Source organism: Ctenopharyngodon idella, chromosome 17 (assembly GCF_019924925.1).
Source record: "Ctenopharyngodon idella isolate HZGC_01 chromosome 17, HZGC01, whole genome shotgun sequence".
In the NCBI taxonomy this organism is placed as follows: Eukaryota; Metazoa; Chordata; class Actinopteri; order Cypriniformes; family Xenocyprididae; genus Ctenopharyngodon; species Ctenopharyngodon idella.
The window spans coordinates 14,331,922-14,343,813 of record NC_067236.1 but is presented as its reverse complement, the minus strand read 5'-3'; the positions used below and the strand labels follow the sequence as shown (position 1 = coordinate 14,343,813).

The following is an 11,892-nucleotide window of genomic DNA, read 5'->3' as shown; positions in this document are numbered from 1 at the left end:
TTTTGCAAAACATACAGGCAAAAATGCATTGTATTCATTTAAAGTTAAATAAGTTTAATTAATTTAGAAACTGAAGAAGTATATATACTTACTTCTTACTTGTTGGAGTAATTAATGAGCCACAAAATATTTTTAAATGGTTGTACAATAACTTATCACAAATTGGGGTTAGTGAGTTGATGAAAAGGTAATAATTAAATCATAAAAAATAATAAAATAAATTTGTTTCATAAAATATATTTGTTTACCTGCATGTCATTTGACCACTAACTCGTATCAGAGAACTGTGAATGTGTTGTTAAATGATTGAAATGTTTTAACTTAAAATCTTATAGTAAATATTTTAGGTCAAAGGGGGTGTCGCTGACAAAAAACTTTGAGAATCCCTGACTAAACAATGTTTAAGTGAACTATACAAAAAAAAGCCAATGTTGTATTTAATGTTAATAATTATAGAGAAGCCACTGTTGCAATCATAAACAAGACCATACAACCATTAAATTAATATGTATAGATACTAAAAACTTGATATCGTCGACGTGGTAATGTAGAACTTTTATTTTGACAGACTCTGGACGAGTTCTGTGTCGTGCTATAAGCTGTTCACCGATTGGTCAGTTTGCGCAGCGACGTCGATTACGTCATTACGAGTTCTAACGGGCGGACTTTTCAAAATGGAGGAAAGGCAAACATTTTGGAGGGGAATACAAATATATCGATTAAAAGCATTTTTATACGTCATGCTCAAGTCAAAACATCACGGAAAAATAAGGATATTTTAGATACAAACACGAATCGTAGGACTGAAGATATTATGAAGTGAAAATGAGTGTCTCAATCGGTGATAAAATTGAGGTGAGTAGCGCGGCCGCTTGCGGCTCGAGAAACATCCAACCCGACTGACTATTTTATTAAGTTCGGAGGTTGTGTGTATATTTCAAGCTCCCAGAACCAGCTAAAATTATTCCTTTGTTGGTCTTTACTTTGGTTTGTTTTAGCTTTCGTTCTTTCTAGTTGGGCAAACATGTAAAACGCAATGTTAAACAGTAACAAAACTTCAATTCATAACATTTTCAGTAAAACATTCTGATTTATCCGCACACGGTTATACTTCCGTTTGGATCGCGCCTTCTGGTCATCCATCTGCGGTAAATTTTCAGTGCAGCGAAGGTGTTTTGGGAATTAGGAGCATGGAGACTGTTGCTAGGCGACGTGCGGTAGCGTCAGTGTCAGGTAGAGTCGCGGGAGGAGAGCGGGAGAGTGATGAACATATGTCACTGTCAGATGAAGGTAACTAGTGACTCGTCAACAAAGATTGCACAGTGCTCGCAACGGGCTGCTTTTGTGTTGTCAGCTTGATCCGTGATCGAAACACTTTATGAAACATGTTGGAAGTGATTCAATCATTCCTGATAAATTTGACTTCTAAAGGAAAAGATCCACATGAGGACAGAATTTTGGCATCATCTGTGGATCTTAGAATCGAGGTAGGAGATTTTTATGGAATAGTAATAAAATAAAAAGGTAATTTACTTTTTTCCCTCACAATCCCTCAATTCTAGATTTTAACTCGCAATTAAGTCTGAATTGTGAGGAAAGAAATACCAGTTTTATTTTGCTATTCTGTGGTGGAAAAAAACAAACACAAAAATATAAGATGTAAACCTAAAATTTAGAGAAAAATGTTAAAATTGTGATATGTACACTCAAAATTCAGAAAAACAGTCCAAATATAGCAACAAGAAGTCAAAATTGTGAGATGTAAACAAAATTCAGGGAAAAAGTCAAAATTGCAAGATGTAAACTCAGAATTTTCTGAGAGAAAAAGTCAGAATAATGAGATTAATAGTTTATACCTTGCAATTGTGAGAGGAAAAAAAAAGAGATATTTTTGCATGAGAAAAAAGTAAGAATTGTCAGATAAAAAGTTGCATTTACCTTTTTCTATTTAATTTTTTTTATTCTGTGGTGGAAACAAGCTTCCAAAGGGATGTCATTTGGAGGTTTAGGCGCACAGAAACTCTCATGGGGACAAGATTAATCTCATGGGACAGGCTCTTAAAATGATCTCATTTGATCTGTGTGTTATTCTCCCATCTAATTCAAACAATTCCTTTTTATGCTTCAGGACTTCAAGGTTCTCACCTTGTTGGGTAAAGGCTCATTTGCATGTGTCTACAGAGCAAAATCTGTAAACACAGGCTTGGAAGTGGCGATCAAAATGGTAAGAACAAGATTTTCTGTTTAATTAACCATAGTGCCAGGGTTGTGGTTGTGCAGCATCTGTTCAAAACCGTCCACTGATCCCCATGTGTACTTGCAGATTGACAAGAAAGCCATGCACAAAGCTGGCATGGTGCAGAGAGTCATTAATGAGGTGGAGATTCAGTGTCGGTTAAAGCATCCTTCGGTTCTTGAGGTGAGCCCTAAACACTGATCACAGACCTAACCAGACTTCAACTGATGCTCATGTTAGATTAGAATGAATATTTTACTTTTAAATGGAGAAACAGATCTGCATAGTTTTATACAGGTCATTAAAATTCTAAGATGCCACAGAAAAATAATGGAAATATTTATAGTGGAAATGAAAATTTTGTTTTGATTATGATGTTTCATCGGCTACAGCGACGATTCCACAACAGTATTTGAAGGTGCAATACTCCTTGTTTGTTTGAATTAAATTTCAGGATCGCATTTACTGAATAAGGATAATGATTTTAAAAATATTTTTCACTATTTCTAGATGATAAAATACTTTAGAGCTTGGCATGAATTGAAAAAAGTATGTTCATTATAAAAATGCCCATGTAGCTATAAGTTTATGAATTTACATTATTTTTCCAGGTTTTAATTTTAATTTTCTAGAAAAACTTTTAAAATTAAGCTACCTCATGTAGAGTTTAAAACATTTGCGAACCCTGGTTCTTCAATGAAAAAATGGGGTTGAATAAAAAGAAGTAATAATACGTAAGAAATGTCTTGATTTGTAGTTGTTTTAGTCTTTTTAATGCATTGAGAATCAGGCTAGAGAGATTTGTCTTTAACAGGGTCTTATGGAAGACATTTGGACACTAATAATTCTATTTTTATCATTATTAAAAATGATTGCAAAGGTCATAGATAAGTCATAGAAATTCTTTGGACAAAAAGTGTGGAAGACCTGACTGCATTAATAGATATGAGAAGAACACCAAAAAAACTGATTGATAATGGAAGATTATAGAGTAATAAGTATAATACAGATTTTTGCTTTTATGTTTGTTAGCAGCAATGAGATGTATATAGATGTATAATATGGACTGAAGAAAGAACTATATGCATGAATGATGCAGCTTTTGTGTAATGTGACATTATTATGCACTTGCAATATTACTTGAAGGAATACTTGTATTCCTAAAGTAAATATTGACTATTCCTGTTATTTCCCTCTCTTAAGCTGTATAATTACTTTGAGGACAGTAATTATGTGTACCTGGTGCTGGAGATGTGTCACAATGGGGAGATGAGCCGCTACCTGAAGGAAAGGAAAAAACCTTTTACAGAGGAGGAGGGTGAGTTCATCACATTTATGCATTACAAATGTTAAAAATCTTTTCTGTATGTAATTCCATTTTAAAATCAGTGGCTGCTGCTACTTTTACTCTACAGATGTGTGTATATATATATATATATATATATATATATATATATAATATATATAAAATATTAGTATGCATTGTCTACATGTTGGTGTTTCCTGCAGAATTCTGTTTTTGCATTGCATTTCCAGCACTTTCTCATCAGGTGTTTAATGTGTGCTAAACAAAACAGTATTACCTTTCATAACATAATACATCTTTAAATATTGATTCATATAGTTAGATTAATATTCAAGTAACAATCCTAAAGGATTCTTTTAATTAAAGCAAAAAAAAATATTAATAGTATAATAAAAAAAATCTAATTCTAATATAAAATAAAATGCTAAAAAAAAACACAAAAATCAATAACTATTAAATCAACAACTAAAAACTAAAAATTAAAACCATTTTTTTTTATTACAGAACATAAAGTTTCTGAAACTTTTAGAATAATGAAATGATTCATGATTAATACATTTAATTGATCAAAACTCTCAGTTTCTATTCATAAAAAATGCCTCTTGTTTCTGAACACTGTTTTCAGTCTTTATTTTGATTTTTGTTTGTGTTATCAACAGCGAGGCACTTCATGCATCAGATCGTAAAGGGAATGCTGTACCTCCACACTCATGGGATCATGCACAGGGACCTGACCTTATCTAATCTCCTGCTCACCACCAGCATGAACATTAAAATCGCCGACTTTGGTTTGGCAACGCAACTCAAACTTCCCAGCGAGAAGCACTTCACCATGTGCGGCACACCAAACTATATTTCTCCTGAGGTGGCTACACGCAGCGCTCACGGCCTGGAGTCGGATGTTTGGTCACTGGGCTGCATGTTCTACGCTTTTCTCACGGGCAGACCTCCCTTTGACACAGACACTGTGAAACACACACTCAATAAAGTTGTTCTGGGAGATTATCAGATGCCCACTCACATTTCAGCAGAAGCACAGGACCTGATTGAGCAGCTGTTGCAAAAGAACCCCGCACTCAGGCCCAGTCTCTCTGCGGTGCTGGACCACCCTTTTATGACTCAAACCGGGCCCACTGCAAGCAAAGACTCTGGGAGCAGTGATGGAGGGTCCATAGACAGCGGTATAGCCACCATATCCACAGCCTCCAACGCCACCAATAGCAGCAGCAGCAGTAGCCGGCTACAGAGGAAAACCAGGAAGATGATTGGACAGCCCTTACCCAATCGCATGGCTCCGATCCCCAGCCACTCCCATCATTCCACCAGCTCCAGTTTTAAGAGTGGGCAAGACTGGCAGACACATTTTCAAGATGATTTATCAAGGATGGGTATTGGGAGAGTTCCCCTGGGTGCTGACAGCGGAAGGCCTCATTCTCGCTACTTGAGACGGGCTCATTCATCAGATCGATCTGGTGCTGGGTTTAGCCACACTTCACAGGAGGCAGAGCTGGAGAGATGCCACTCGGAAGAGATGCTTTCAGGGTCTGGACGGTCATTCCAGCCAACATCCAGTTGCAGAAACATTCACCATGGCTACTCTGAGCATGGGCGTCTTCCCTCTCCACCTGTAAAACAGCCTGCAAAGTAAGAGGCGTGCGATTCTATCAAAAATGACTGCAAAGTTTAATAATGCATTGAGTGCAGTTAGCATGTTTGCATTTCAGCATCATTACATTATCTATTTTATAATTATTGCTTTTTGTTTCTTCCCACCCCCCCTCTTTCTTCAGTCCGGGATCATCTTTCTCTACATCCACCCATTCAATGAGACCACAGATCCCTGATTCTCAAACACAGGCCTGGTTCAGCAACGATGGTATCATGCCCTGCTGAATTTTTTAGTTATATTTATAGAAGAAATATTTCAGCAAAATTTACATTTCTGTCATCGTTTACCCCGCACATCCCATGAAAAAAAGATATTGTGGCCAAAAATTTAGAATTTCTTCTCCTGATTTGTGGCCATAACTTAACTAAATTAAAACGAGGGAACAAATTAGTACAAAATGTTTTACCTAAAACAAGTGAATAAATTCTTAATTCATGGCCATATCATCTTGCATGTCATGTACTGGGCTCCGTACAAACAGTATTTGTTTATTTTTCTGTAGAATATAAAAGGAACTATTCTGTAGAATGTCAAAGCTTCTTATTTAGCACAATGAGAATGAATGGTGATTCACACTGCCAAAATTTTTAGAAAGAATAAAAAACCCCATGAAAGTAGTCCATGCAACTTGTGCACTATATTTCAAGTTTTTTAAAGCCATTTAATTGATTTTTATGAGAAACGGAACAGTATTTGTTGTTCCTCTCCAACTTAGCTCTCAAGTCTTATGTTCAATTTAAAGCATTCAAACGAATCTCATGGCGACTGAGACATGAGAGAAACAATTCTGTTTAACATCATTGATGTCAAACCTGGATCAATGCTTCATGAGGTGTCATGTTTAAATATGCTCAAGTATGAATGAGATTTTGAGAGCTATACCAGAGGCAGATATTTTCAGAGTAATGACTTAAATTTTAAGCTGCATTCACTCAAAGCTATCATTTAGCTTCAGAAGACTTGAACATAAATAATGCATGAGACGTGGATTGCTTTAATGATTGTATGGAAAAGAGCAGTGTGAACATTCTACAAAACATCTCCTTTTTTGTCCCATGGAAGGAAGAAAAATCATGAAACTTTAGAATGAAATGCTAGAATTTTTTATTTTTTTTATTTTGTGTGAATTATTACTTTAATATGACTTATTTTAAAAGATTTTCATATTGAGACATTTTAAACCTTAAAACATTTGTGCATTTAGGAATGTTCAAGAGGCCAGCAGATTTGAGCAGCCACAGCAGCAGTGGGAGTTTTCACTCTGGACGAGGGCCCGTCGGAACACAAACCTCCTGCAGCGACAAACCCAGCGGCCTTCATTCTCAGCAGCAACCCAACCTTTTCCCCCACAACAATCCAGGGCCCTGCAGGGAAGATGGGTTTGGATCAGGACACGTGTCAGAACCTCAGGGCTACCCTGATCCGCAGTTTCTGGGTCCACCCCTTTCCAAAGGCAAAGCAAACACAGAGAAGAAAGAGAAGGCATGTCCTACAAAGAGCTTCCCTCCGCTCTGTGCTGCCAGACTCAAGCCCATCAGACAAAAGACCAAAAACGCTGTGGTGAGTGAAGCTATTTATCTCCTATAATGGGTACAACTCAAGTCAAATTTATCAGTATAGCGCTTTTCACATACACATTGTTTCAAAGCAGCTTTACAGAGAATCATGACCTTAATATTTATAATGTCTTATATATGTACTGTATAAATTTATATGTGTGTGTGTGTGTATATATATATATATATATATATATATATATATATATATATATATATATATATATATATATATACACACACATAAATTTATACAGTACATATATAAGATATATATGTATGTGTGTGTGTCCATTTCACTTTGAGTTGGAGCACTGGAGAGAACTTATAAGTTAGAATTGCTCATTTAGAACAACATAATGTTACAACGTGTATTTCCTTAGGTCAGTATCCTGGATTCTGGAGAGGTGTGTATGGAGCTGCTGAAAGGACAAGGAGCTCAGGAGAGAGTCAAAGAAGTACTTAGGATATCCTGTGACGGATCCATGGTGAGGGACTAGAAAATCAATAATTAATATAGTATAATTAATGCATGGAAGTTACAGGATGAATCAAACACTTCCAGAAAGGAGTTTAACATCAGAGATGGACTGATCTTGTTTTAAACATTTTAAATAAACAGCAGCAATTAACATTTTGTCAGAACCTCTAGTAAATTACATGCTATTTTGTTTAGTTGTCTGTTCAGAATCGTGGGAGAATCGTGTTCTCTGTTTGAAACCAAAACAATCGTGATTCTCAGTTTATCCAGAATCCTGCAGCTCTGATACATGTTTTTGTTGCTGTTGTAATTTAACTAATTTAATGTCAATATTGTAAAACGTGTCATCACAGACTGTTTTACAGTTATCAGCATCACAAGAAAACATCTAGTAAAGTTTTTCATATTTTTATTGTTAAAAAATGTAATACACATTTAATACATTGTAATACACAATGCTATATATTGTGTTATTTTACTTTGTCGGTAACTGACAAAAAACTAATTAATGCTGCTGCGAGGGTGTTTTTAATACAAAGGCTGAGGGAGTGGCAGCAAATTTGACATCTTTCTCTCTTCTGACCAATGTAATCAATCTCTCTGTATTTTTTTTTTTTCCTCTTTTGGAAAGTCGTGGAAACTCTATCACATTGTTTTTTGTTTTGTTTTTTGCTATTGGAGCAAATAGAAATACAAAAAAATGGATTTTATCTCTTGTTCACCACTATAGAAATTTACCCAACTATGATGACTTGCGTTTCTGAAAACCCCTGGAAATCTCTAATTCCCATGCTCTTGTATTTTTACTGTGTCTTTAGGTTACAGTGTACCAGCCTAATGAGGGTAAAGGCTTCCCTGTGCTGGATCACCCACCCTCACCACCTGAAGACATTCTCATCTGCAGCTATGAGGATTTACCAGGTACAATGACTTATACAAGACTTGACGGAGAAGCTTTTGAAAGTAAGATGTGTTTGTAATATTCATAGTTATTTAACTCTGTTTCCCTGCAGAAAAATACTGGAAGAAATATCAGTATGCCACGAAGTTTGTGCAGTTGGTGAAATCAAAGACCCCCAAAGTCACGTTGTACACAAAGTTTGCCAAGTGCATGTTGATGGAGAACACTCCTAATGCAGACCTGGAGGTGTGCTTCTACGATGGTGAGCGGCACAGATGATTCAGTAGTAACATCTCAGCAGAATGAACTGTGTCAGAGTGTATCCAATTTAGGCTTAAGGATTTCTTCTTTTTTATTCATCCATTAGGTGCAAAAACCCATAAGACGAGCGAACAGGTGCGTTTGGTGGAGAAGAGCGGGAAATCGTATACAATGAAGGGTGACGTTGGGCTGAGCGGACTGAGTCCTGAGTGCAGACTCTACATGGAGCTCTCTGAGGAGGTAATGCATTTACGCAGCTGTGGTTACATTGTGCACTTGACTTTATGCGTTTTGATAAGTGCATGTTTAAAGCTTTCATATGTATTTTAGGACTCTTAGATGTCTGGTCGTGCTGCTTGCTACAGTTATAATGCGTGTGTTTTTTTTTTTTTTTAGGGGCATCGAATGTGTCTGTCTTTGGAAGCAGCAATTACTGCTGAGGAGCAGCGCAGTGCTAAAAACACTCCATTCTTTCCTATCACTATCGGCAGGTGAGGCTTGTGTTTATACCGTCAGACTGTCACCAGCTAACTAAAACTAAACCCATGCTATTGGTTGAGATTAAATGTCATACATGAGGCATGTCTCACACTGGTCGTCTTATGCTCCACCAGGAGACCCACCAATCCAGCTTTTCCAGCCCCTCAGCCTCAGTGTTCCTCTGGCTCCAGCCCAGCAGCACCTGCAGAGGTGGCTCAGGTGTGCTTGAGTCCGCCCCAGCCACCCCACATCACACCGTCAGTAAGTCATGCACGCATATTATCTCCAAGCACATCTGTTTATTTCTGAGTACGGCCTTTTCTGAAATTAAATTTTTCATTAACAGTAATTCATTTGTCGTGTTCACGCTTAGATGATTTCCTACGCGGGATCAGACTTCACCACAGCAAGTGTGGCTAAAGGCAGCTCACCTCAATCAGGCAAAGATGAACGCACCATTAACACAGGAAAGGTGCTCAAGTCCATTTTTGTGCCGAACATTGGCTGGGCCTCTCAGGTAAAGTGTTTGACTGGATAGTTTGGGGATAAGTTTAATTTAAGACTTAAAGGTCTGGTTTCACAGTAAGGGCTTAGACGTGAGGATTAGGCCTTAGTTCAATTAGGACATTTAAGTACCTTTTATAAATGTGCCTTAGAAAAAAAACATTACTGGTGTGCATCTTGGGACAAAACAATGGCACTGATATATTTTAAGATATGTCAATGCATGTTGCTTTCAGTTAAAACCGCTCAAACATGCATTTTAGTCTGGGAATAGATTAAGCCTTGTCTGTGAAACCTGGGGAAAGACTTTTTTTTTTAATTATGTTAAATAAATGTATGAATATATGCATATGCATACACCATTATTAGCTATCAAAAAGTACATTTTCATGCTGTCCGCAAGCTTTTGGGTGGTATGCCTACTATATGTATGTATGTATGTATGTATGTATATTTATTTGTTTGTTTATTTATTAATAATAATAATAATAATGATAATTATTTATTTATTTGCTTGTATTCATTTATTATCCTTGTCATTCCAGTGTTATTTACCATTGATATACTATTATAGGTTTTGTTAATATTTTGAATTAGATTAAATTTTTTTTTTAAAAGTTTCATTTTAATATTAAAGTTTTTGTCACTTTTATTTTGTCTTTTTTGTTTTAGTTTATTTAATTTTAGTTCTTCAGTTTAAACTAAATGAAAAGGAGAAATATTTTAAGTTTTTTAATATATTTTATTTGATTTCAAGTTATTTTTTTTTTATGGTTTTAGTTTAACAATAATAACCCTGCATTATATACATATTATATCTCTCTCCATGGTAACACTTTGGTATGGGAAACACATTCACTATTAGCTACGACTTTTACCTCAAACTCTTAATTTACAGCTTATTAATAGCGTTGTTGTAGCGTTTAGGTTTAGGTATGGGGTAGGATTTAGGGATGTAGAATATGATCATGCAGAATAAGGCATTAATATGTGCTTTATAAGTACTAATAAACAGCAAATATGCAAGCTAATAAGCAACTAGCTAAAAGTGAGAATTGTTCCCCATTCTAAAGTGTTACTATCTACCATTAGGCATATAAATAATATTATATAAACTACATATTTAGAAATGATATATCAGCATAATTGTATTTTTTTGCATAATTGTATAAGTTTGCTCATATAAGCTATAGTGTTATCATTGAAGTCAGTTTATTTATGTTTTTTTTTTTTTTTTTTTTAAGCTAACAAGTGGTGAGGTATGGGTTCAGTTTAATGACGGATCCCAGCTGATGGTCCAAGTTGGCGTCTCTTGCATCACTTTTACTTCCCCTGATGGACAAATCACCAGGTAAAGCTTGTCATATAGAAAAATCAAAAGAAAATTATTTATTTAACTTCCATAATTGCATAATAAGGCCAGGGACATTTCTTAAAACCATTAAAAGGTCTATTTTTGATTGCACATTGTGTTTAAGAATGAATGCTGGTAATGCTCCTGTTCTGAATTCTTATGCTGTCTGTTTCCTTCTCAGGTATAAAGAGAATGAAAAGCTACCAGAGCTGGTCAAAGAGAAACTCCACTGTCTCTCCACCATCCTGGGGCTCCTCGCCAGCCCTGCCGCCAGACGCTGAGGAGCACAAATGAACTTGTTTATATGACCTATGTGTTGCTGTAGGAAGCACTTCTGTTTTTTACGTCAAATTCTCATGAATATGCTTTGAGTGTTTGTAAATATATATTTTTAAACCTTTGTACATATAGTCCCAAAGATTATGAAAATTATATATTTTTTATGTTGTACATAATGGGTTTCCTGTGTTTATCTTGTGCGTGGTGCCTTTATTTTTGTCTACCAGTTTTCTACTTAGTGCTTCAATGAAATGTTAGCTGTACAAACATACAAGCATTAAACATCTGCTGCCTGGTGTATTATTGCTTTTTCTCTCTTCTGTGTTTATTTAAAGCACATGTGGGCAGGATTTACTAAACTATTCAGCTGGTTACTGATAATGACAAAATGCAAATTAAAGTATAAATAGATGAATCCCACAAAAACTCAAAATATCTGTCATATTTTACCCCAAAATCTATAGAAATAACACATTTTTTCATAAAGAATCAATTGCTCATTGCAATGCAAAAACTCTAATGCTTAAAGAGTACATTTTTTAAAATGTAAAGCATATTTGTGAGTACTTGTAGTTATCATACATCATGATAGTAGTCAGTCTATCCAGACAGGAGCAACAGCATGATCTTAAAATAGATGAATAGATCTTCATCTATTTTAGGAGCTTAAAATCAAACTACCAAGAAAATATAAACATTTTGTATACAAGAAATACAGGAACACCTGTTGTTTATAACGCCTAATTTACAGCAGTCATCTTTTACGTAAGGCACGTTGAAAACAAGTATTTTCCATCGCGCAAAAAATAACTACACAGCGAGTGGTTTGAATTTATTACCTTGTTTTCTACAAAACCCAGTCAGC

The 11,892-nt window shown here is 35.7% G+C and overlaps 1 protein-coding gene across 1 annotated transcript; it reads left to right on the top strand.

The window, feature by feature from the left end:
* The first annotated feature begins 629 nt into the window (after positions 1 to 629).
* plk4 (polo-like kinase 4 (Drosophila)) lies at positions 630 to 11,327 on the top strand. Its single transcript, XM_051868595.1, has 16 exons — positions 630 to 855; positions 2,129 to 2,224; positions 2,324 to 2,419; positions 3,440 to 3,554; positions 4,202 to 5,186; positions 5,333 to 5,418; positions 6,416 to 6,771; positions 7,151 to 7,255; positions 8,067 to 8,169; positions 8,262 to 8,411; positions 8,517 to 8,650; positions 8,807 to 8,901; positions 9,025 to 9,151; positions 9,264 to 9,407; positions 10,639 to 10,745; positions 10,930 to 11,327. Exons 1-16 carry the CDS (start codon positions 826 to 828, stop codon positions 11,027 to 11,029), a joined length of 2,829 nt encoding a protein of 942 aa, XP_051724555.1. The 5' UTR covers positions 630 to 825; the 3' UTR covers positions 11,030 to 11,327.
* Positions 11,328 to 11,892: the final 565 nt, after the last annotated feature.

What these genes read in the sequence shown, in the direction of transcription:
- plk4 (XM_051868595.1), top strand. Translation starts at nt 826, where the DNA reads ATGAGTGTCTCAATCGGTGATAAAATTGAG. An exon ending in TGGAAGTGGCGATCAAAATG is followed by an intron (nt 2,225 to 2,323) that starts GTAAGAACAAGA and finishes GTGTACTTGCAG; the next exon opens with ATTGACAAGAAAGCCATGCA. An exon ending in ACATTGGCTGGGCCTCTCAG is followed by an intron (nt 9,408 to 10,638) that starts GTAAAGTGTTTG and finishes TTTTTTTTTAAG; the next exon opens with CTAACAAGTGGTGAGGTATG.